Here is a 27,320-nt window from a genome sequence, read left to right as displayed (position 1 = left end):
AGTGTATTTGAGGAATCGTGCCAGAATTTTTGACATTTGCATGATGCTGGGCTAAACACTACTATAATGTCTCACCAAAAAAAATTAAATTTCATTCAAATTTATAGAGAAAAAAACCTCAGGCACATCAGAAAATTACTATTTAAAACACCTAAGGTATTCTACCTACTTTAAAAAACATAGACTTAAATCTAAAAGGCACTAATCTTCCTCTTTTGAGCAAATACTCAATATGACTGTAATAATTCAAAAATTTTTCAGGTTTTTCCTCGCTTTCTGTTTACTTATAACAATTATCTTATTCACACCAGAAGTAAAATCCAAGTTTTTTTACAAATCAAATAAAATTAACCATAGCTTAATCATCTCATCATCTACCTGATGATAAGAACCATGGTTTGATATTATAGTGAGTAAGAGTAGAGTCAGATTCCAAGTTAGAGTTTGTTATTATATTAATCAGATCTGGTTAGTTCATGGTAAGGTTTATTCAGGCAAAAAATGTAATACTAGAAACCTTTCCTCAGTATGGTTTCTAGTCAATATATCAAACATACGAAAGAGAATAAAGAATGTCTCATTCTTCAGAATACTTGAAATGGCCCATAAAGTCTCAGTTTCACAGAAGGGTTTTTTTGCAGCAGTTTCTTTCTCTGTGAAATTGAGACTTTACGAACTGAAGCATGTCTGTGAAAATCATCTATGACATAATTTATTCTCTTCCAACCAAATAAGCAGATGGTAGAATGAAGAACTATGTAAATCAATGTTTATAAAGTAGCAGACATTTCACAGGCTTCAAATTATGTCCAGGGTACACTGATAGATGCCATTATCCATTACTGTGCTTTCCTTGACATTTTATCTAAGGGCCAAAAGCCAAAAGAAAGACCACAAGCATCTAACCACAAAGTAGCTCTTATTTTCCTATTCTAGTCAGCAATTAGCTCACAGGAACAGAATTTCAAGTATTTCCAATGCCTGTAGTTAAAAATATGCCTTTTTCTAAAATGAAATACAAATGTCATATGGTAAAAGTCATATTTGGGACAGCAGTCTTTGGACTACAAATATATATTCAATGTGCACAGTAGTTACATGTAAAATATTTGATCATGTGCAACCCTTACATAAACAGAAAGACTATTTATTTTAAAAATACATACCAAAACATGTAGATTCTAATGTAATGTAATTGCCTTCTGCTTTTCATGAAACGGAGATTTTCTGCCCTGTCTGCTATCAAATCAGAAACATGTGATGAGTGCAAGTTACCAGTTCAGGATTTGTATTTCATGACCATGCTGGTGTCTGCAACTGCTCAGTTTCGCCACAAAGGACTGCAGCAATCAAACAGACGCAGGTAACGTTCAAGTGACAAGCAGGGATTTCTGAACTCCAAATCCATCTTCTAAGAATTACAGTTCATTTCTTGGTGTGACTGTCCTTTCATTGGTGAATTTTGAAAATACATGGATGGTTCTTAACTTTTTCCTGACTGCTTCTCAAAGGCATCTCTTCTTTCCTTTTTTAATGTCAGGAGAATGTTTTTCTTTTCTAATTTAAACAAGCAACTACACAGACCCTCAGCTCAGCAAAACTAGGTAACTATTTCTAAGAGAGCAGCAGCAGCAAAACAGAAGGAAAAACTGACATGCAACAGATGGCCAAAAGAAACTAAGCCAAGGAGCTGGGACAGCAAAGAAAACAAGAGAAATAAAGAGTACAGAATGTGTTGATGATAACTTCCTTCTGCAAGCGACAGAGGAGTCAACGAGGACAGGAGCTATGCTGCACTCTTCTCACCAAGACCGGGCTGGTGGGGAATGTGAAGCTCAAGGGCAGCCTGGGCTGCTGTGACCATGAAGTAGTGGGGTTCAAGATCCTCACAGCAGCAAGGAGGACACACGGCAAGGTTAATACTCTTCAGGAGAGCAGATGTTGGCCTCTTCAGGGATCTGTTTGGTATAGTACCATGGGATAAAGCCCTGGAGACAAAAAGGGCTCATGAAATCTGGCTGATACTCAAGGATCACATCCTTCAAGTTCAGGAGTGATGCATCCCAAAGAGGAAGTTCAGCAAAAATGCCTGGAGGTCTGCATGGATGGGCAAACTCAAACGAAAAAAGAGAAGCCTAGGTAGGATGGCAAGCAAGGAAGGTAGCCTGGAAGAAATACAGAGGGATTGCCTGAGCAGTCAGGGATGAGGTTAGGAAAGCTAAAACCCTTAGAAAGTTAGATCTAGCCAGGGACACCAGGGGCAACAAGAAAACCTTCTGTAGCTACACTGGTGATAAAAAGAAAACAAGGAAAAACGTGGGCCCAGTCTAGAAGGAAATAAGAGACATGGTTACCTGGGATATGGAAAAAGCTGAGGTACTCAATGACCTTTTTGCCTTAGTCTTCGTCATCAAGTGATCCAGCAACACTGTCTGAGTTGCACAAGGCAAAGTCAGGGACTGGGAGATGGAAGAGCCATCTGGTATAGAAAAAGATCAAGTTCCAGACCATCTCCAGAACATGAAGGTGCACAAATGCATAGAAACTGAGGAGATGCATCCACAGATCCTGAGGGAACTGGCAGATGAATCCTATCTGAGAAGTTGTGGCAGGTCAGTGAAGCTCTCAATGAATGGAAAAAGGGAAACAAAATTCCCACTTTTAAAAAAGAAGAAAAGGAAGACCCAGGGAACACAGGCCAGCCAGTCTTGCCTCTGTGCCTGGCAAGATCATAGAGCAGATCCTCCAGGAAACTGTGCTAAGGTACATGGAAAACAAAGAGGTGACAGCCAACACGGCTTCACTAATGGCAAATTGTACCTGACAATTCTGGTGGCCTTTTACAGTGGTGGTAGATAAAGAAAGAGTGAATTATGTCACCTGCCTGGACTTGTGCAAAGTACTCAACACTGTCCTGCATAACCTCCTTGTCTCTTGCCTATTTCTATGATTCCATATTGGCTGTTTATATACTACTTCCTACCTAATTCTCTGGCAGCATTTCTGTACCATGCCCCATTTTTCAAAGTTAAATTATGCCCTGTAACAGGAATGCAGGACAGATAGCCTTGTGATTTAAGAACTGGACTGGAACTCTATGGCTCAATGGCACACAAATTTTGTCTCTGACCTTTGGCAGGGTACTTAATCCTTCTCCCTTAGTACACTGTATGTAAACTGTAAAGTGCCTCAAATGTATGTGAAAGGGTAAGTCAATTAGCTGCCAAATCTTTACTACACAGTACACTATACTATAGTATACTATAAGTAAGAAAAATCTTACAGAAAAATAATTTTAAATAAGGAAGAAAAAAACCTAGCTGCTTGTAGTGTTGGCAATAAACACAGACAAAATACATATAACAGTTCTGAAATCCTGCAAAAATACAAGCCAATCCCTACATCCTGTGAATGGATCTTTTTAGCAGTGGTATTAAAGCTACCAGAAATCTTGTCTGCACTATACTTCCACTCACAGAGCTTGGTGCTTTAACGCCAGGATCAAAGACAGAAATCGAATCTGTGAACCTCAATTGCTTTTTCATCATCTGACTTGTAATATCAGCCTTGTTCTGGCCAGTGCCTGGGAGCTACAGGGGTGATGTGAAGCATCCCCACAGAAGGCATTCCAGGGCAGCTGGGACGGCGAGGTCCCCAGCAGCCACAAGCAGTTTATTCTCAAAGCCTGAGAATCAGAAGCTACTTCCTTTCTTTTATTTTGCGTTTAAGGATGACAGGAAGATGATAAACAGCCAAAGCCCAGACACATCAATATGCTAGCAGTTCAAAAGCCCTTTGTGACTGACTGACAAAAACCTAAAGAAGGGGAGGAGACCCTCTTTTTCTTCCATTGGGGATGGCTCTGGACAGAGACGCCTGAAATTTTAGCCCTCAAAAGCTTCTCCTGTTACCACGAGATCACCTTGCAGGTAAACACTTTCCTGGTTCATTGAGTCAGTGTTACATATCTGAAAAAGAATCTCCACTGAAAAGTGATAATGGTGGAAAAATACTCCCTATTGTACAGCAGTAATTCTTGTACCGCTTGTCTGCAGGCAACGCATTTCCTCTCTTGAGGAGGCTGTGCAACTGGATCCAGCTACACGTAAAGCAATCTGTTAAAATGAGGACAAGATTTACTGTTGGAAAGAAAAAGTTTAAATACATTCCAGGACCCTATGGTACCATATGGCTAAAAGTGACCAAACATGGTAAATTAAATTTAATCTCTTCACATTACATTCAAAAGTTTGCATTTTCTATACAAGAGTAAACTTACTGATATAGCAAATGCAATGAAGGACTGGTAACAACTGGTGTTACATTTTAAGTCCTAAAGAAACACGTTTCTGTAGGCTATTTAGTTACACTTTTAATAGTGTATGCACAGTACTAAAATCCCTATTTCAGTTATTTCCTAGCATGCAAACTGGCATATGTACCTTGCAATGTGGCAATGGAAACCATGATACTTTTATCAAATTTTATTCCTTTCTTCCCCTATAGCTGTAAAATCATTGGTACTACTTAATCCGCAGGAAGCAATTAAGCAGGACATCTGAACTTAGTGTAAAAGGGGTTTTGTTTCTTTTTAAAAGCAGTGAAGCCCAACAAAAGAGAAGTCACATGCTTTAAAGATGTTGTAAAGCATCTTCCTGACTTTTGACATGTGTATTACCATTAAACAGATGTACCAGCATATCTCAGTATCAAAAACTACAACCACAAATAAAGATAGGAAAGACAGGAACTAAACAGAACATAATTTTCCCCCCTTGCTGGCAGCTGAAAAAGCCTACTCTGCAACCTTTTTGCAGACTGCAGGAATCAGGAGCAGCATGATTTAACATAGGGAAAATGAAAACTAACCCAAGTTCAGCCCACACATTTAATACTTCCAATGTGGACTTGACCTTATCACAGCTCATGCCTTCAAGAAGAGAGCTAGTCTGAAGACAATGGCATTATATGACAATAAAATACCCATCTACTCATTTCAATACACTATGAGCTTTTCAACTTGAAAGACAAAGTGAAAAATAGTATGTACTGGGGCTGGCAAGCTTCCTGTAACAAGAAAGGCGGTTCAAGGGATTGGAGGCAGTATCTGTCTTTTTTTAAAATGCCAAAAGGACAAAGACCACCTTCATTCTGGGCTATCATTTGATTCAGGTAACATTTAGGTACTGCTCAGGCATATAAAACAGAGTTGTAGACAGCATGCTGCAAAAGCATGTAATGTTTCCCTGTCAGATCAAGAGGCAGAAACAAAAAAAGGAAAAAAATGACCTGATGACTTGCATATTAGTTACTTTGATGATCCACTATGCTTCTAAGTGAGTACTTTATCTGAAGAGCTTTGGTAAACCCAAAGACAAAAAGCTGCACTATAGCCCTAATAATGCAACCACCCATGTTCCCCCACTCCTTTAATTACAGCTGATTCATGGCTGGTTAAAACCCTGTCCTGCTTGGCCTCTTACCCCTTCACTGAGGATACCGTCCCACCTCTCCTCCTTCCGTTTCTCTTTTCTTCTCTGGTCAAGCAGTGCATCAGATAAGGGGAAGGGGAAGCAGCCAGTTTTGGAACTCAGTGTAACCCATCAGTCAACGTCAAGAGGATCCAAAGAAAAAAATATTTTGAAAGGCATTCAAGAGGAGCATTTGCTTTCCCACCACACACAGCCCCATACAGAGCCTCCTCCCAGTCCCTTCCCTCTCCTTGGCTCCCACCACCACTCCTCACAATCGATCCCAACTCTGGGAAAGCAATGCTAATCATCTGTCTCTGCTGATAGTGACACTGCCACTGTGACTATCTCACCTTTCCTACACTCTCACCTGCTGCTCAGGAGTCTGCGGAGCTGCCGGCTCGGACGGGGGGAGGCAGAGATGACACCTGCACGACTCAGCACCAGGTAACAGTTGCTTTGATCTTACTACCAGAAGGAGTGTTTAAAATACTGTAAATTTATTTATGCTTATCCCTTTGAACACCTAAATCTTGCAGTACAGGCTCTCAGATTTGGTTTAGTTTCCTATGGTGTATATGGACTCTGCACCTCTTCTGGGGGTACGCATGGATGTGGTGACACTGCTTGGCTTGGCGTGACAGCCATACCACAGCTGACCATAAAGTAACGAGTGCAAGGATTAAAGGCTGATGTGGTGTGTATCTCCTTGGGAGAAACTGTAAATGCAACAGGTGTCACGCGACCAACGATCATCATTAAAATGTCAGAAGTTTTCTCTCAGAGTATTTTCAGGAAATTAGTCCAATAACTCCTGGTATCTCAAGACTAAGACTGCTCTAGTAACATTTCAATATCACAAACACATATATTCAGAAGGCAAACACGAATATTAAATGCTACATTTTAATCACCAAACTTAATATTTTGTTAACACATTCTTTCTCAAGAAAAGGTACTAGAAAAAAACTTCATAAAATTAACATTACATGACAAATCTCTAATTTAAAGCAATATTTTAAATACTGTTACCAAATTGGCATGTACTTTCTGAAAGACAGAAATAAATATTGGCAAATTTAAACCTTTCCAGTTCCAAAGATGCATCTCCAGGACACAAAAAAAGTATAAATACTTTAACTTTTCCCCTTGAGAAGGATCTAAAGAGATCACAGTTTACTGCAGTTTTGAACTTTATATTACTGTAAAAATTACAATAATTTTATTTAGAACTCAGAAGGAGATTTTCAAATGTTTCACATATTTTTTCCAAGCAGGAGAGCAGTTTGTTCTATGATGTCTTTTTACTGTCATTTCCATCCAAAAACTTTGGCAATAACCCATTAAAAAATCAATACTTAAATACTTTAGTATAAATGTCTCTTTAGGTTTTTTGTTCTTATTAGCAGAACACAAGGTAATTTTTTTTTCATATTAAAGCCAAAAATGGGTCCAAGAAATAGAAAGATAATATGGGCCATGTATGCAGAATAGGTTAGAAAAAAAATTAAAACCATAGTATCTCAGCATTTCATTAATTTTAAACACTTACCATCCCTCAGAATAATTTTAATACGGTCTCTAGGTAACTTTAGAGAAAAATGTTAGCTTAGATGTATTCCACCTAGAACTATGCAAGTTAAGTTTGGTGCACAATCCCCTGTATCATCAGTTAGAGAGAGGAAGCTCTGCAACAGAAGTTAAACCTACACAAGATGGGAACTGCCCTCTTGATGTGCCCATTTTTCCCTCCTATTTCCTAACTTAAATATGTCAAATAGGTGCCTAAAGATGAAGATTAGTCTTGGAAACAGGCCCTAGAGATATGTTAAAGATCTAATTGTTGTAAGGTTAATGCTAGTTTAGGGATCAAAATTGATTTCTTCTCATTTTATGGATACTACTGTTGTCCTCTTCCTCCAGTACTACCCAAATGAATAGGTGAGAAATAATCATTTGCAGTTGTAAATATAAGAACACAGAAATAGCAAAAGTGGGATTTGCTCATGGATATTGTATAGCAGCCACTCCAAACAATGAAGGTGCAAGAGTGTCAGGAGAGGCTCACAAACCAGCGAAAGATGCTTCTCTTAATCCTGCTGGACACTACAATTTTCCACCCTAAATATACATTTTCTTTGTAAAATCTCTAGGTCCAGATATTCTTCTTACCTGTATGAAAATCTAAAAATCTCGAATTCTTGCACTAATAAAAATATGCTGAAGATACATCTTTAACATTTCTGAACTACAGATGTGTGTCCAGCATTAGCTTGAGGGGATCAGTCTCCCTCTCCTGTGAATGGAGCAGAAAGCTCGGACCAGAGCTCCGCAAAACTCAGCAATCCACAAAACTTCCCTTCAAACCAAACCCAAAAGTACTATATGGCATAGCAAGTTTAAAGAGACAAAAGAACTAAAATGCAGTGAGTCTCCTAAAAGACTACGAGAGAACAAAAAAGATGTTTCATGAAAAGAAAAAAAGTAAAAATCCTTTTTCACTTTTTATTCTATTGGTACATAAACAGAACATGAATTATCTCACCTTTTACCCACATTTATATTTGAACCCAGTCTGTGCAAGTCCAGCAGCAGGTCTCTGCCAGAAGTGCCTGAGTTAACCCAGAAGGTTATCTTCTCATCCCCAACCCTCTCCTGCAATCCGTGTTCTACTTTTGCTCACACTAAATAAAGCAAACTGATATTTATAGCATTTCTTAGGAGGCTGAATGTTTTCATCTACTCACCAGGTCATCCAAAATACCTCAGAAATCAAGTTTCATGACAGTTACCAAAACAATGCTTTGAGTCACTAACTTTGAGATGTTTATAGAAGGACAGTAAAAATCATACATAAACATGGAAAAAAATCCTCATCTGTTTTTTTTCTTCTGATTTATTACCTAATAATTCAACAGCAGAGGACTTTTAATGCAGTCCTGTAATTCTACAGCAATTGGAAAAGGCTCCAAAATAAACTTTATAAGAAAGGGGAAGATTACTTGATATTAAATCCATATAATAGCAACTCCGACTGTTAAGCTTGCTGATTCTACTGCAGAAGGAAAGTAGAATTATAAAGCAAAAATATCTTTCAAGCAGTTTAGGTGATGAAACAAGAGACTAACAAGGCACTGGTACCACACATTTTTAAAAGAAAATAAAGGCACTTTGAAATATCGTGTCAAAAATACTGAATAAATTACAGGATATGTGTTTCACAGAGAAAGAAGAGCAAATAGCTGTAATTTGGGAGGCTAGAATTTCCTCAATGAGATAGCATAAAGGGCCCTGTGAACAAAAGGACCTTTCTCAAAGGTTTTCAGTGACTTACACAAGTTTCAGTACTCTGCTTTAGTAGCAGTATATGACACTGCATCTGCATTTCTTAGATGTTCTTTTCATTAACCATTTTTAATCAGCACATAATATATAAATGCCATTAAAAGATCAAGAGCTTTCTGCTGTGAGCTATGCAAATCCTGAGTTATGCAAAACATGATGTCCTGCATTGTGAAATCACAGCAGTAACTTCAGATTGTCTGAAATTACTGTTTTAGAAAATAACACTTTAGCATTTACCTCTAGAGAAGGCAGCCTTCATCCTCAACTTACGACCAATCAATCATCAGAAACATCCAGCTTCCCTTAATAGATGGTTTCAGCTCACAGGTGGAGCTTTGCTTTCTAAGGTTCAGAGCATTTTAAGGTTCAGATGAATTAACATGTGCATATTATAAGCTGGTAGTATATGGTCTAAGGATTAACTGCTATAGCAACCAGTAGTGTAGTCTGCCAACACATCATTGGATTTTCTAAGTTTATATGGATAGGATTTACATGTAGGTGTTCATTTATTGTACGGAAATTGCAGGTTTTGTATTATGTGGATTTCTTCAAGCACGAAAATGCACAGCCATTGCACCAGTCTTCCAAAAAAAAATCCCATGTGTAATATTCAAAATGAAACTGCTACTAAAACAACAGTTTCACCATGTTTTACAAATATTTATTTTACACACTGTAGGATCCCTCCTGCTTCTCCATTTCATTCTATCCCATTACTCTAGAAGAGTATTCTGGACAGTACCAAGAATTATTCAAACTGAAATAAGATGGCATGAAACCATGGTATAATCAAAACCTTTCTGCCCACAACCTTAATTATTTGCAAACTTCAATTTAAAAAAAAAATTAGAAGCATTAAAGAAAAGCGTACTTTTATTACAAGACACTTTAAGAATGGTCTCTGGGGACTGATCAAGTGACCTCTCTGCTGTCTCTTCTCCCTGAAGGGAACTGGAGTTGGCCAGACTCTGTGCATATCCAGAGGTATTTTTACCCAGACACCTCAATACTTGGCTTCTTTAGGAAAGTAGCACACTGTGAAGAAGTCCTACTCACAACACATCAGCTGACACAATGACGTCAGATCACACCACAAACTACTGGGGTTTTTGAGTAAGCGGTGAATACTCAGAGCCAGTGGAGTTCAATATCACCTAAAAATTAATTCTTTCAGATAATATCCTACAGATACAAGAACATTCCTCTCCCCAGACACACTTCTGCATCTAAGATTCTTAGGCAAAAATGGGTGGAAGGGGAACAATCCTGTTTCAACTGTGGTTGCCTATATGTGTGAATTAAATATACATATGTCAGATTTCACCATACTGTGTATACTACAGCTATCCACAAATGAATAATGCATCTTAATTTCATCACTTCCAGTGGAGTGGAGCAGAAGCATTTTGAGAAAAAACAGAGGTCCAAGATAGGAGAAAAGTACCACAAGATGAGGATGGAAGAGAAGAAACAAAAAAATACTGCACTAAAATATGCTTCCTCTGTCTGTAAATATAACTCTGTTGCTTGTAAACCTATCATCTGCATTTCAGCTGCTTTTTTCCTAGTATATTCTTCTATTTTTTGTCCTGTCTCCTGACATGACCTTTTTTCTTTCTTCTTCAGTCACTCTCTCCTTCCTTCTTCCTACTGTCTTCCTTTCTGTATTTTTCTTCAGAATTTACCTTTCACTCTGACTCTCCTCCCACTTTATCTATTCCAGAGTAATTATTCCTGTTTTTTCCTTCTACCATTTCATTTCTGTAACCTCACTCCTTAACACCTGAGGTTTAGCACCTTTTTTTTCTTGTCCTGTAGCAGAGGCAATAGCATTTGTACAGTCCAACAGAATTTGGGGGAAACTCTAGTGATAAATATCAGGGCTGCTCAGTGAAGTTTTCAACTAGTATGAAACCTGCCTCATCATTACAGGATGATTACAGAATTTTTACAATTATTACATTGTTACAGAATTGGTTAGAAAATAATATAAGATGGACATTATAATGAGATTCTGAGGAAAATCATGATACTAGAAAAGGAAATACTCAAATAAATCAAGAAGAACAATACATATACTTCCATAGACCAAGATTCATACATCTGTTACATCAGTATTTCCTGTAAGAGTAGGATGGGTAGGAAGACACCCACCCCAAGGAAGAGGTAAAATCATGTTGCATTTATGTCCCATATTGGTTTTTTTCCTCTTTTAATGGGTAACTATCAACCAGAGCACTGGCCTTCCAGAAGCAACACTAAGCAAACTCAACTTTACAGGCTGCTATTAACACAGCAACCTAGAAGATACCCTGGAAGCTGCGTGATGTATAGAACATGTCTCAATTCTTCCATGAAGAAAACAGTTTTGAACCTTCCAACACAAACAACTTTTTATCTCCTAGATTCAGCAAAGATCACCTTAAGCCATGTTGGTATGCAGTTACTTAAGAATGACCATGAAAGTCCATGTGAATGCTGTGGAGCATCTCTGCTTTCTTTCCACGCTGTCCCAATCAGAACCACTGGCTCAGTGCCAATGCAGCTGCCACGCATCATGGTATAAGCTGCGCAAGGAAAATTATTCAGCTCAAAACTACCCAGAGCAGAAATAGTAGCCAAATTTAGTTGAATCTGGAGCTGTTAGGAATGCAGTGCCAACCAGGGCTACCTATTGGTAACAGTAATCATTTTTAAGATCAGAGAACCTGATAACCCCAGATAAGGCAGTTTATATGAACTCAGATAATTACTACTTTGCTTTTATTCCTTGCAACATTTGACTCCCAAGCATCACTCAGACTTTCATAGTGTAGAGGTAGACTTATATTAAGTCTCTTTTCAGAAATGTTTTAAGCTTCAAATTACACCATATAGATACTAGAATTTTATCTTCAATAATGAAAGAGATGATATATGATATTGGCGACTGCTACTGCTCTCAGTACCTTGGCTGACATTTTAGTTGGCTGGAGAGGATAAAACAGCCACTCCGGAAACTGATTAAAAACAATGCAAAAGAGAATCTTCTGGTTTTCAGGTAAGAGTAAACAGTGTTTTATAGTCACTGGGAATATATTCTACAAGCCAAACAGATCTGACTTTGAATAAGGTGTTAATTCCAAAAGTATGAATGTGATTTTGTCAGTTTGATCCACTTATGATTAAGAAAAAAGCTGAAGTGATTTTGAGCCATTAAATAGGAAATGTAATTTAATGACTCTCCCAATTATTTTCTGCTTTAAATGGCAACAGAGACAGGAAGACTGCCTTCCCTGGGACTCCACACAGGATTTTTCCGAGGGCTGTCCAAAATCTTACTGAAGGGGATCAATGGTTAATTCCCATATGGGTTCAGACAGCGACCAACTCACAGTCACAGCCAGTCCAGAAAAATGGACAACTCTGAGGCCTTATTAAGTGACCTCTCTGCTGTCTTTTCTCCCTGAGCAGTTGACTAGACTGTGCATACCCAGAGGTATTTTCACCCAGATCCCTCTAAACCTGGTTTCTTCAGAAAAGTAGCACACTGGGAAGAAGTCCTACTCACAATATTGATTACACCAAGAAAGGAAAAAAAACCCACCTCAGAAACCAGTCTGTGCTAATTATTTTTGACAAATTTACCTTGTCTTAGCACATTCATTGGTGTTTACAAGTAGATGTTTTTCCCCAAGAATTAAACTAAACCTGATCATCTATTTTAATTCCTCTGTTAAAATACAAAGACAAAAGGAATTAGATGTTGTTGATGATTGCTCAACAGGATATTCCATCAGCCTTGGCATGGAGTCACTATTTTAGAAGAGAAAGTGGTTTGGAGCCCATTCAACTGCCAGTGTTTCTGTGTCAGGTCAGGGAAAAATACACCAAATTCGTCTGGGCTCTGTGTCAGTTCTCACCTCTAAAGAGGCTACAGGAAAGCTGGAGAGGGACTTTTTACAAGTGCATGTAGTGACAGGACGAGGTATTGGCCTCAAACTGAAAGAGGGTTGGCTTCAATTTGATATTAAGAAGAAATTCTTTACTGTGGCATACCCTGTGGTGGTGAGTCACTGGAACGGTTTCCCTGACAAGCCCCGTCTCTGGAAGTGTTCAAGGCCAGGTTGGACGGGCCTTTGAGCACTGGTCCAGTGGAAGATGTCCCTGCTCATGGCAGGGGGGTTAGAACTAGATGACCTTGAAGCTCCCTTTCAGACGAAACTATTTGAGGATTCTGTGATTTTTGCAGATCTCTCTGCAGACCTGTGATTGCAGGTTCTCTCTAAAACTAGAGAGAAAATTTTGGTTCACTACCAAAGACATAAATAGGAGACAACTAGCTTCCTCCAAGATCATACAATATTTATAGTATTGACCAGAATTTTAGTGCTCTGAGCTCATTCGATCAGCATTCATGCAGGCAGGTGTTTAACCTGAACCTTACAAGACAAATTCTCTGAGGCTGTTATGGTTTCACTCTGGGACGTAGAAGAAAATAAAGCAAGAAGACTGCCAATGCAAGGTTCTTAATGGGTTATAAATGAAAGGAGGAACATTTCTTCGAATCCCCTAAATTAACAGCCCTCTTCTATCCACAGACTGTTCTTGGCCAATATCCGTAAGTAATGGAATTATGAAAAACAAGCTGCAGCTTCCAGAGTTTTGCAATTACCAGGGGATCATACTTGAAGAACCATAGATGGCTGCATGCCGCAGAAAATTCTAAGTCAAAGGTTTGTAGTCAAAGGTTACTTTAAAAAGCTACTTTCCAACTTCAGATATAATGAAGAAAATTTGAGAGGTCTGGTATTTAAAGGGAAACAAGATAAATGACATACATATATATTGCAAACTAAGAAAGAAACAAGTCATTAAAATGAGTGTCTCATCCATCTCCCACTACTGTGAGTTTTAAAACAGGAATACAATTCAAAGCTTGTGAAAACATGTGAAACAAGTTTACTCGAAAATTGAAAGAAGGTAGTTACACCTGCATGCATTTTTTTAATAATATCAAATACTTGATATTATTAAAAAATAAATAATATCAAATATTTGATATTATTTAAGACCACAAAATTTGATTTTCCTGTTCTCTATTTTTACCAGAAGAGAAAATGTGATCTTCCTGCCATGAGCTCTTGAAAAGAGCCATGAAAGGCAGATTTCAGTTGTTTTTACACTGTTAGATCTCCAGGGTCATACTTAGGAGATAAAACTCCTTAAGTAATCAGTACATTCTCCAGAAGACTTGGCATTTCCCTTTTTAGCCCAATTATGTTCACAGAAGTGGGTGATGCCACAGAAGCACTCCACTCAACTCCGCTTGAGTGAAGAATATACAATATACACATGAATACCAAAAAACAGTAAACTCTAAGAAACACTGTTCTAAACAATTTTTACCACATAAATAAATATACCAGTGACATACCTGAAGAAGAACATGAACAGAGCAGCTGTGATGCAGAACAAAAGGACCTACAAGAAGGAGAAAGAGTGTTATTACATAACACACTACTACTGCATGGTCTGGATCATGAAGATTTTATAACTTTTGCTATAAAACTACACTTTATTTATGTGCTTGAGGGCCCAGAATGAAAGCTTGTCTGAGTCCACCCAAAAGGATTGCCTAGTTTCTAGTGGACTTTGAGCGATTCCTGTAGAAGCTAAAAAATTGAAATACACGCCAAGGTAGTGGGACAACAGACACAGCAAATGGCACCACTTAAAAGCGTCTGTAATAAAAGACCAAGTAATAAATTAAGTATAAAACAACAGAATTTCAACAATAAAATATTAGAACTGAAAATTAAACATCATATTTTAGCAGTCTTTGCTTTAGTGATTTATTCAAATATCATATTGTTTCAGTTTAAAGGGCATGGTGTTTAAAATGTCTGCATAATCAGCTCCTTCTGCTGAACTGCTTTCCAGCCAGTTTGAGAGCAGTTAATTCTATTCCAAATCAAGAGTATCCTTTACAGTAGGTTACCTTAGTGCTAAACTCACATGGAACAATCCTATCTCGCTCTATATTATCAATGTCATCATACAAGAGTCAATGAGCAAACTCAGCAGCTCTCCCGCACTGAGAGGGGAATGTCCTTCCTTCTGCCATCTTCTCTGCTGGGGCTTAGAGCTGTTACCTCCTCCTTACCACCCGCAGAGGAACTCAGAGAAACCTGCCTTAATCCACTCCATTTTTGTTAGGTACAGCTCACAAGTGAGAAAATATTGTTTTGCTCTAGATATACTGGCCCATATTCATACCATCATTTAGGAGGCAAAATCCTTACAGAAATATTGCAAGTCTTTCAGAAAGTATTTGCACCTATTTTCAAGGGTTGAAGAAGTTTTGATCATGAGACCATACAGACATCTCACGTGAGAAGAAATGAAAGAGGTGGCAGAGGTGCAAATTAGGTTATAAACCTGTAGAACAGGAGGCTGCTGTGTGTTAAAACAGATCAGAAAGAGTGACAAAAATTTGCACAGGAAATCTTTACAATGACTTTCAGAACAAAAAAAACCCTTACAAATGAAACCATTTCCCTTTTATAAATCCTCTGGCAGGTGACTTAAAACTAGGTGACACAAGACACTGTAACAACTGCTTTGTAAACTACCCATTTTTTCCTTTTCCTTCATCAGAACTATCATATTTTATTTATCTGCATCAAAAATATGAACATCTGAAATCATTTTATATGAAATCATTAGGGCAAAGGTGTATTTAATGAGGGTAATGGTATATTTCATTTCAAACCAGCAGCAAAAGCAGACTTGTTTTTAAACACAAATTCTACTTAAAAAAATCTGCCCGAATCCTCTAAAGTTCAAAATGTATTTAATCAATCAAACAACAACCATCAATTCTCTTGAGGTTTTTTCTGGAGACACAGGGAGAAGGCTTAACAGCCTGAGCAACAATGTTGGGAAGTAAGTGAGAAATGGCAAAGAACCAGTTTTCTGGAGGATGGGGGGGGGAGGGGGGGGGGCAGGGGACAACAAAACAAAACAAAATTTGAAAAAATATGTATGCCTTTGCATACTAAAAACACTCAGTTCACTAAATAGTATTTTTCTTGCCCTTTTTTCTTTTATTCTTTTTTTACCTTTTTTTTTCCCCAGTAAGTTTGATAATAATCTAACAAGTATTTATATACATCATTAAGATGCCCTCAGAGCTTTCTTCTCCAGGTTAAAGCATCCCAGCTTTCTCAGCTTGGGAAAGCCAGCACTGAACACACCACTATGGATGTGTCTCAGCAGCACTGAGTAGAAGGGAAAGATCACCTTGTTCAGCCTGCTGGCAGTGGTCTCCTGTGCTGGAAGGGCCCTTTGCTGGCTCATGATTAGCTTGGTGTCCACCAGGACCCCCAATTCTTTTTTGCAAAGCTGCTTTCCAATGCCCTCAGCCTACACTGGTGACAGCAGTTGACCCAGTAACAGCAGCAGCAGCAGCAGCTCACAAATGACTTGCCCTCACAGCCAGATAAAAATCTTGGCCCAAAGAAAGGGAAAATAACAATGTTAAAACTATCAAAACTACTTGAGTCTTGTGTATTCAGGCTTTTCCCGCACATTACCCAATCCTGAGGTTATGTGCATTTTCTTTAAGTATTTCCATTATAGTCAGATTTCCTGGGGTACAAAAGGTCTCTGATTGGAGGCTGCTGGTTCTTCCATACGTCCAGAATAAAGAGGAGGACTGAAGCCTGTGATAAAGTAACATAGACCTTGTAATTAAAAGGAAAAGCACTGGAAGTACACATAATATATTTAATGAAGACCGAAGGAGGTAAGTGGGCAGATCCGTGATATTAGCTGGTAGAAGCACCCAGAGTGTTGGAGCTACACTTCCAACACTGCATAGTGCTACTAGCAGCTCACAGAAGACCTAAGGCAGCTTCAACCACTGGCACATGACACTTGACTTCCAATATATTCATAAAGCCTGAAAACCATTACCTTCCTGATCAACCACTTTGCAATGAATGCGAGAGGTACAGCTACACTTGATAAAAACAAAGCAACTATTCCTAGATCCTGAAGGCTGCATGCTACAGAAAACTGAACTGCCAGCTAAAGTCTGTCTGAGGGAAGGTTTAGTGGTAAAAACCATGGAAAATTAAAAACCCAGTTTAAATAAGCCCCTTCAGTAATTAGTACTTCAGCCAATTTCTTCCAAAGTTACAAGCTATATAAGTGGGATATATATATATAACTAGGAGCTTTGTACAGCTGGTTAAAAATCTTTACTCTTAAAATATATGATGCAGAAAACCCCAACTATTTTGCATATTTTTTTATTCCTTAAAATAAGACTTTCATCCACAGAAGAGATTACTGCTGTCTCTGCTGCTAGAGGTTATAAGCCCCCTCTCACCTTTACATTCACACACAGTTGAATAGCAGCATGGTAGTTGCATTACCTTTTATTATATCAGCTATTATTACCAGGGATCATGTTAGATACTCCATGGGACTTTTGACTACACAGTCCATTTTTCTAATTTACCCCTACTTCAGACATGAAGAATGATTTGTTGTACCCAAAAGCCACTCTGGTTTTTCCATACATATTAATTGGTCTAATTAAAAAAAAAAAAGATCATCACTAACAGTAACTCCCCAAAGCTACACTTGCTTGTGGTTCCTAAATTTTATTTCAAGATGTGTTATTGGTCTTATTAAAATGCTTTCTATGGTTCTTATCACTAAGATTATCTCTTAAGCAAACTCCCTTCTAACAAACCCAAAACAAAACAAATTAAAATAATGGAACTAGTCATGCAGATTAATGTAATGCTCTTGTACTCCATGGCACAGGAAATACATATGTATGGAATATCTCTTTTCCACCTGCACAGTATGTAACATCCTAATCAATGAACTGTCTTTATGAAATATATTTGTTAATCTTTTCCAATAACAAAATAGCTAGTTTAAAAAGCATGCAATTTTCTGTCATTTTCTAGTCGTTAAAAGGGATGGAAATCACAGCCTTTCTGAGTAATTAGATAAAGATACCAGAAGTCATATAAAAGACAACAAAGACACCAAAAGCTGTATAAAGAGAACTTACATGAAAGCAGGAGCCACATCACTTTACATTCAGCCTCTTAAAATCTGATCTGATGACCACTCTTACTAATATAAATAGTTATTTTTCACCATTATTTAATGCCGCAGGCAAGAAATTACCACAGTAAACAATTACCTGATGGAATTAGTCACCATTAGCTGAGACAGCAGTTCTCACGTGACAGCTACATCATCACCTACATGGGACTAAAAGGGAGAACTTCAGCCCAAAACCCAGGAGGTGCCAAGAGCATCAGCTATACCTCTGAGACTGCTGCCATGAATGGCACTTACACAGTGCAAAGGAAGGCTGATACAGCCGCTTAACACTAGATGACATCAGCCATGGGTTTGGCAAGGGGTTTTCTTTTCCTGAGCACTGAACTAGTTCTCCTGCTCTCCAAACCACTTATCTATTTACTGTCCTAAGTAAGTAATAATCACTTGCATCCCTCATCACTCTTCCACCACTTCTTAGACTGATGTTCTTTTTGGGCAAGTACAGTAGATTCTCCAGAGCACAACTCTACTCCCACCAGTTAGTGAGCTAAAAAACCCCAGGAGAGGCAGATACAAAAAGCAACTCAATGCCCATGTTACATTATTGCTATAAAACTAAAGTTGTTGCCAGTATGTTAATGCCTGAGGCTTATTCAAGAGAAGACAGGAAGGTAGCTGGAGTACCAGCCTGCAGGAGTTAAAAACTATTCCTTAATTTGGTAGAAAAAAATTGCAAATGACAGCTAGAACCTGAAGTCTTGTCAAACTCAGACTAGTAAAACGGCAACTTTTTCTCTGCTTACCAAGATTAATTAATGCAATGTGATTAGACTGGTTTGTGTACACTTGATGCAGTGTGGTGAGATTCACCAGCCAGTATTGATCAGTATCCAACTAAATGATTTTATGGTGTCTTGTCACATCAGCATTCATAACAATAGGATTACTGACGCAAGTCTTTAAAACAAATGCATTACAAATAATAAAATATGCATATGTACACTTCAGCAAAAGCTTCTGAATTTGTTACTTTTATTTAAATTTCACTATTGAATAAATGTCAAATAAAACTTATACTTCAGGTCTGTCAAAAGACTTACTAAAGGTGTAGTGAAAATACAGTGAAGACTGAAGGGAAAACATACTCCCAAATCCTGCAGCAGCTCCAGCCCTACTGCAACCATCCAGCTTTTTGTGTCTCTGGGTCCCATGCTCCTTTCTCCAAGGCCAGTGCTGTCCCACAGATGGCACCTTAGAGCACCAAGCAGTGCTTTAGACAAGGCTAGGGTGTTTTCAACCATCTCTACATTTAACCACAAGCTCCTTGTTTTTCAATCCCCCAGGGAGAGAGAAGGAGCCAAGGGGGCATGCAAAGCACTCTGAGTTTCCTCAAGCACGTACAGATCTGGAATAGCCAAGACTCTGAGTCCAAGATCCAACAGCTGTAACCGAACATGTGCAACCATCATCAAACATTACTGTCTGTACCTGCTGGGTTGGCACTGTCTGGTTCCTGTGAAGTCATATAATATCTCTTCTCTTTTACACACTAATCAAAAATTGTGATTTACTTATTTTTTAATTTCCATTTAAATATCTTTATAACATCCCTTATTTTTCTATTAGGAACACTCCTCAATTCCTAAGTATTGCTGCAAGCAGCAAAAATGAGCTATTCCAATTCTCAGCATTGCCACTGCTTATTAAAGAAGTCACACAGTTCCTGTACAGAAATGTCATTAATGAAGTTTTTAAAATAAAGATATTTTACACTGAAAATGGGTTATTAGGTTTTGTATGAAAGCATAAGGAGTTAAGAGAAAATGGTGGTTGTCCTTCACCAAGCTCGAACTTCCAATAATCCCAAAAGACATGCCAATGGAAATCCTGAAATGGAGCCACATCTCTCTGGTCATTTCAAGGGATGCAATGTTTTATCTTCTTTCTATAGTCAAGCCTGTCAAATCAAAACCTTTATAACACCTTCGCTCCTTCTCTAATTGAAATGCAGCATATCTGGGGAGAACTTCATGAGCTATCAAAAGCAATGGCAAAAACTCTTGTCATACCTGTGGTCATCCACATGATTATTTTTCTAGTTGAAATTAAGTAACTTTTGAAGCAACTTTTGAAGCAACATTGCTGCTGCTGTAAAATTTATAGGCTTTACGAAAATGCAGAAAACAATCTGTCAGATACTTTTTGGGCACAGGGCCAGTTCAGCTACACCTACAACACTCAGCTGTTAGAGGCTCCTGATTTTTTTCTGCCAGCAAGTCTGAAGCAATCTCTGGGCTGATAAGATCAAAAGAAACACTAGTATGTGTTATTAAACAAGAGATTATATAGGTTCTTGTTAAAGCACTCTTGTTGGATCATGATTAGAAGGTTACAATTGGCAATGCAGACAGTAACTGAGCCAAGACTGGGAGCACCTGCCAGTCCCAGAAGAACAGCAAATAAAAAAAAATTAAACCCTCAACTTTCTAGTTCACAAATTCCGTGTAGATATATATACACACACACGTTCCTATAACTAAGCATTTCAGAATTCTTCGTTTGTTTCCTCAACACTTGTCAAGTTTCTTCCCCCAATTTTCATATTCTATTAGCCACAGCAAACAGAGCTACAACATACAGTGACAGAGCCACAGAATATCCATTCTGGAAGCTTCCAAGGAGAGCCCACTGCTTTCAAGCATGCACAAGGCTTGAGAGACTGAAGCACAAAAAGCAGTTGCCAAATGAAACTGCAGTTTCATCACCAACACAAGCAAAAGTTTTGTATTATACCACTGGAGTGTACTGAGTTCAATTTAAAAATCTACACTTCAAATACATATTTTAAAATCTAAGATTGGGTCACTACGATCTTCCTACAACCTGACACGTTCCTCGTGATGGCTACACATCTTGCTGTGCAGGTTTGCCCATTGCTGGGCCATGCACACAGCTCAAGTTGAAACTGCACAAAGCTCTTTCAGGCAACATCAGCCTATGCAGTCATCACTCCTCCTCCAGCAACTTTTTTTTGCTGATTATTCCATGTGTCTTCTGCTGGCACAGAGATGCACAGAAAAACAAGTCATAGACGTGACCCACCAGAAAGCAACTATTTTCTGTTCTCAAGGACTAATAGGGGCAGGGTCAGACAGCTTAAGCCACACCCAGATCAAATCATAGCCTGATACTAACAACACAGTCAATTCAGCCAGCATGATTTGAACTTTACTTCATTATAATTTTGACAAATAAATGTGAATTAGTTGTGAAGTGTTCAAATTATATTGGAAAGGCAGAATTAGTGATATACTTGAAATACCACACCGCAAATGAAAACTAACTAACATCTCTAAGTATTAAATCCGTATGTAAGCTGAAATTTAAATCTGGTTACTTATCCTACAAGAGCTTTACAAATGTAGTAAATACTAAAAACCCAATAAATTTTCTTAGTAGTCTGTACAGATGTCTTGTATTAGGCTTCTGAACATAACTGCTTAGCTCACGTTACAAATATCATCCAAGATTTCATCTCCACCATGAGAATTTCTGCTTATATGTCTCTTCTTCTTCCAGAGCTCACAATCACTGAAGAATTAGAAGGTTTAACATTACCTTAGTATCCAAAAAGGAACTGCAAGTTATTTGTCTTTAAAAGCTTACAGGTGTTGAAATAATTTTGTTGCTGTGAAGTACATGTATTAAAATATTGTAAGCACAGCACTTTGCAAGGCAGCATCATGAAAGCCACTGCATCCAGTAATGATTCATACTGGTGAAATTTCTGAAAAGTAGCAGAATGTGATGAATTTCAGATAAGCATTAACAGCTAGTAAAGGGACAGGGTTAAAGAGGTAGAAATAAATTATCTATTTTGATAATTGGGACATAAAAAGCAGGGTTTCCCCACTATTGCAACCATTTAACTATTATGTTAAGTGGTGTATTTGATAATTGAAGTCAGTTAGATCGACAAATTTTAAAATTACTAAAAATTTTGGCATGCTCAGATTTATTGTAATTTGGCTACAACAGTCATCTTTTGTGCTCAAGAGCTTCCCGCCCCGCATGCCCATGCCCACAGCTGCCCCCTCTGTTCTGCTGGTTGAGATGGTGGGCAGGGCAAAGAAGAGGCTGAGGAAACCAATGGAGCCAGGAGAAATGCACATTAAGGAATGTGCTCAGGAACTGTGCATTTCTTTTCTTAAAAATGCTGTACAACCAACAGACACCTAAAACAAATGCTATTTCTGTATATACATATACAGCAGCATTTTGGTGTTTACTAAGTGAGGAAAAATATTTTAAAATTATGATCATTATTTATGTTTGTGCATAAATCCTGGCACCTTGTATATGATGTCATTTAACATGAGTATTCCTGTATCTCTCCACAATTTTGTCAGAGTTTTCATTAACATTGTGAACTACACGTATTGCTTTGCAAGTAGGAGTCCCCCTGAGAACACGAGGAGGGGGAACAGCTAAACTGATAAGCTAAAATGCCTCTCACATTTCCGCAGACAGGAGCCTCCACATTGTACAGCTGACACTGGCTGTCAGCATAAGACACAGTCAGCTCCTCAGGGGAACAGGGCTCTCAGTAAGTAGTACTTATGTGAGCATGTTGGAAAGAGAATCAGAACTGACTGGAGGGGGCGAAAGCACAGAGTGTGTCACCTGTTGAACGGAGGAGCTCATGCTGCGATGGAATTAGTTTCCAGTGAATTTTCCTGAGAAAGTACAGATACTCTTGTGGCACGTTAAAGGAAGGACTTGAGTTCTTGCCACAGATGTCTACTCCATCCCAGTGCTGGAGGTTCCTTCTCACCCTGCATCCCCATCACTGCAGTAAGCCAGGGAAGGGGCTCAGGCTGCTGGTGACAGCTCTGCTTCAGAGAGCAACTAGTTTTGCTTTGAAGAGCCCCTCTGGTGGTCCTTTTAACCACCTCCTACATGGAGACTGAGTGGAAAGAAGAGATGCTAAGCAGAAGCTATGAGAAGCACTATTATAAACCATTCTAGCTCGATTCACAGGGCCTTCCCTATCTCTTTATTAAGCTATAATATTCTTAGACCTAAGAAACAGAAGCTCAAAATTGATACAGAAATCAGTGGGAAAATAATGGTGTTTTACTGAAGTACTTAATTTTAAAAGATTACACAGCAAAGGCCCACACATCAGCAAACATCCACTCTTCCTCCATTACAGAACTCCATTACACCTTGATTAGGATAAACGGTATAGATTATATTATACTCCTCTTTCTCCCAGCAGTTGTAATTTTGTCTTGTTTGTTTTACTATCAATCACTTAAATGTTAGAAGATCTGTCACTCACTTCCACACACAACACCTACAGGTTCAGGAAAAAGTCTTGGCACTAGCAGAGAATGCTACTAATAAGGCAGATTAATTTTTATTCTTTCTGCTATTGTTACTCCCATCACAACAGAGAAAAAAATACGATCAAAACAACATAAGCGAAGTGCAACAAGGTTAATAAAAGATTATGCCCTTTGGTCATTGTTAAATATTCTCTCAGATATTTAGAAGTAGGTATGAATGTTTATTCATGCCTAGAGGCATTACTTTTTTGCTGATCCCAAAACAGAACACAACATTTGAAAACTAAAAACATCAAAATTTCCTTTATATTACATCCCTGCCATATTCTGCTCTGCACCCCCACCTCTCTCACCCTTTGCTGTTCTCTGGGAAGGTAGGATGGCTGTCTGCACACAGCTTCACCGGCTGGGAGCAGGGGAAGAAGGGCTGCCACAAAGGCTGTCCCAGACCTTCAAATTACATTTTGCATGGCATCCATCATGGTGGACAAAATTCCCAATGGCAAACTGCATCCACACAGTGGTATCAGACCAGTAGGAAAAGGTGGAGAGGAGAGAAAAGGGAAGGGACAGATAATGTGTACCTGGTTTACCAAATCTCCTGAGTCTGCTCCTGGAGAACTTCAGAAGTACTGTGGCACTTGGTAATACTGTGATTTTTATTTTTTATAACTTTTGAAAAATATAAATGAGGACACATTCAAACAGTATCACAACTGTACACAAAACACCTCAAAGAAAGAGGTCACCTGGATAAAGAGAGTTAAAAAACTCTTGAAAAGGACATAATTAACTAAGAGCTGGTTATCAAGACCTAAACCAATTCATCTGCAAATATTATTTTCATTTTCAATCATTACTACAAAAATTAATGAGAATCTGATTCCAGAAAATAGCTGTGCTATCCACTGAAGTAACTGCAGAAAGCACCCATGTCCAAGACTATGGTGGAGTACCCTGAGAATTACCAGGAACCTGAGAAAGTCACAATAGGGAGATAAGCTGCATTTGTAACTGGTCACCCAGTTCATCAGACAGCTGAATTTAATAAGATCTTGACATTACTGCAGTATCTCCACACTCAGTTGTTTCAAATTTCTGGACACATTTCAGGAAGCTACTCAAAAATTTCAAGTTCTTCACTATTTTACGCAAATAATGAAAAATACTACATTATAGGGAACGCACCTTATCTCATGTCAACTAAGGAGCTATGGATTTACCTTAAGCTCTCCTTCATCTGGACTCTCTCTACTCAGTAAGGAGAGACTCAGCAAGCACCCCTGAGTGATAAAGTAACAAGTTCAAATGAGAAACCTTCCAGCATCTAAACCTGAGAAGTCTGATCTTTCTTGCAACACTTTCTCTCACTCCTATCTTTTCCAGTCTACACCACAGAGCCATCAAGCACAGTATCACTGCTTTTTTCACATACAAAATGCATTAACTAATGGCTAAATATAGTGTTAAAGAGACCATAACACAAATAAGATGTTTAAACAAAATTTTGAACTGCTGCTAATTGTGGATTTTTTTACCTGTTTCACACTTGATTTTGCTGCAGAAACACAGCTAAGATTGAGTAAAAGTACCAGGTCTACACAGAGCACACAGTACAACATGGCGTGAGTTCAACTCTTTTCTAGTATGCATGTTCCAAATTTCAATGCAGCCCAAAATAATTATGCCATGAGAAAAACCTACATCTGAAAAATGTCTTACTCCACTAATAACTTAAAAAAAAATTTTAAACGAATTTTTGTTTACAGAAAGATTAACTAAGTTATTTAAATTATTTTTAAAAATGTAAAGGCTTATCATACATATGATTTTTACCTACAGGAGAAAAAGGATTATTTAAACACTTTTGCTAATGAAACATCTGCATTTAATACAGTTGATTACGCCTCTAAAAGTATACATCGATTATATTCTTTCCTGTAAAATTACTCCTATACATTTGAATCTTCAAAACCATCATATTTTCAAAGTGGTATGAGATTCCCCCCACACCCCCAAATACTGCATTCAAATAATTCTCAGCACCAAATTAGTCCAAAATGTCACCAGAGTCTACCTCACCTTGGCTTGCCTGGGGAGCCACAACACAAGTACATTTAGAAGACTTGTCTGGTTTGGTTTACAGGAAAGGATGAACAACAAGTGCAAAGATTTCTTGTGATAAGTGAAAACATGAAGGAAAGCACATCATGAGGTCACTCAGTTCACTGAACTGTGTAAAATGACTCAACATGAACATCTTCAAATACAACAGCAAAGAGCTTGACTGATTTCTTGCTGCTCTCCAGAACACACCTGCTGCCCTTTTGAACTGTCTCATTAAGTATCGCTCTGAAGCACACGGACCAGCTTTAGCCAGTGAAGATTACAGGGCTCCACACAACGCTCTGTCAGGAAATAATTTAATTCTCTGTCTTCTGCACCTGTAAGTGCACCACAAATGGTGCAGAAGACCAGATGATTTGATTAAGATCCTGCTGTTAAAGGCTTTTTGATTATAGGACAGGCATTCTGAAAGCAGTACAGCAAAAGGTGAAATGCGTCCATAGGTGATCATGAAATATTTGCTCCATTAAACTGACTGAAGAAACTCTGGACTTCCCAAGCCAAGGTGTGAGCAGATGCACTGCCAGCTAATGAAATAAAATGGCATTCAAAATGGGATTGTACAAAAAAAATTACTATCTAAACTTTGAAGACAGTGGATGATTATAAAGTAAATCAAACAACCCAAACCTCCTTGGGTTCAGGGATGCCCAATTGAAAACACCTTTTCATCTCTCAGCTACTCCCAGACAAGTGCTGTAAAAACGGGACTAGGAACAAATTGTGGGGCCAGTTCCCTACTGCACCAAAACATGCTATCTTACTTGTATTCAACAGCATAAATGAGCTATGAGAACATCTAAATGCAATGCAACACCAGAATAATCTCTTTCGAACCACAATTTTATCATTTTATCACTGAAAATAAGAGCTAAACAAAGTGTCACAACTACAATTACCACAAGGGGTTAACAAATTCAAACCCAGAAAAATGTAAACTCAAGGTAAAATTTCTTTCCTGCAAATTGCAGCAATGGAATTGAAATTAAACTGCATTTAGTTTAAATCCTATTATCACTGGAAACTCTTTTTTAAAAGCCAGCAGTTTTGGCATAATTATGTTTCTGGCCTGCTTCCTCAACGGTCTCAGAAGATTTTCCTGTGAAACAGCTTAAGTGCACATCCTACTCTGTAAAATGACAGAGTGCATAATATCAGGGTATCCATCACATATAGATGTAATTTTTTTTCCCAATAGAGCATGTAAGAACAAATCAATCAAACAAAAGATTTTAGCATATCTAGCGAAAGTATCCCGAAACAAAGGCCTCTTTCTGCTAACTTAGTAACAAAGACAACTGAAGTAAAAGAAAACATATAAGGTTATCTCATCAAATTTCATTATTCCATATTTAAGGGAATGCTTCCACAAATGCTCCTGAAATCTCTGAGTGAACTGTTATATCACAATTTCCTGGGATTTCAGGTATTTTAGTAATTTCTCTGAATCCAAGGCAGAAACAAAAGGATTTCATCTTTGTTTCTTTAATAGCAGCCACAACAGCCCAGCAGTACCCAGCACCACAATCCCCAGCATTCATCTTTGCATGGCCAAAGGGATCTCTGGGGGAGGCCAAGAGGTCCTTCTATTCCACCAGCCAATAACAGCTGTTCAGAGTATAAGCAGAAGCCTATAATCTTACAATTTAAAATAGGCTTATTAAAAAGCTGAAAAAAAGAGCGAGTTTTGTTGTTGCTGTTGATATTGCCTGCCTTGCTACCTTCTAGCACTGTTACTAGTAATACTGAATTACTTTTTAGCATCAGCTGGTAGAGAGAGAAACTCTTTTGAGCTTTCAAATCACTCAGATGTATACATCACTTCCTAGTTTGCAAAAGGTATTTTAGCCTAGAGCCATCTCTTCTTTTTGGAACCCGTAAGAAAATATTTTTTGTTCCCTCCATGTGGTCCCCCTGTCACTAGGGACTAAAATTATTCCTTAGCTGG

At 38.3% G+C, this 27,320-nt stretch overlaps 1 protein-coding gene across 2 annotated transcripts in view; it reads right to left on the bottom strand.

The window, feature by feature from the left end:
• TMEM135 (transmembrane protein 135) overlaps nt 1-27,320 on the bottom strand; it is a 160,789-nt gene that overhangs the window by 48,017 nt on the left and 85,452 nt on the right. For both annotated transcript variants that reach the window (XM_039562906.1, XM_039562912.1), the window contains one exon: nt 14,236-14,282. In XM_039562906.1, the coding sequence (XP_039418840.1) occupies nt 14,236-14,282 (47 nt within the window). The remainder of the gene's footprint in view (nt 1-14,235; nt 14,283-27,320) is intronic.

Source organism: Corvus cornix, chromosome 1, assembly GCF_000738735.6.
Source record: "Corvus cornix cornix isolate S_Up_H32 chromosome 1, ASM73873v5, whole genome shotgun sequence".
In the NCBI taxonomy this organism is placed as follows: Eukaryota; Metazoa; Chordata; class Aves; order Passeriformes; family Corvidae; genus Corvus; species Corvus cornix.
Note: the sequence above shows the minus strand (reverse complement) of the source record. Positions and strands in the feature narration are given on the sequence as shown.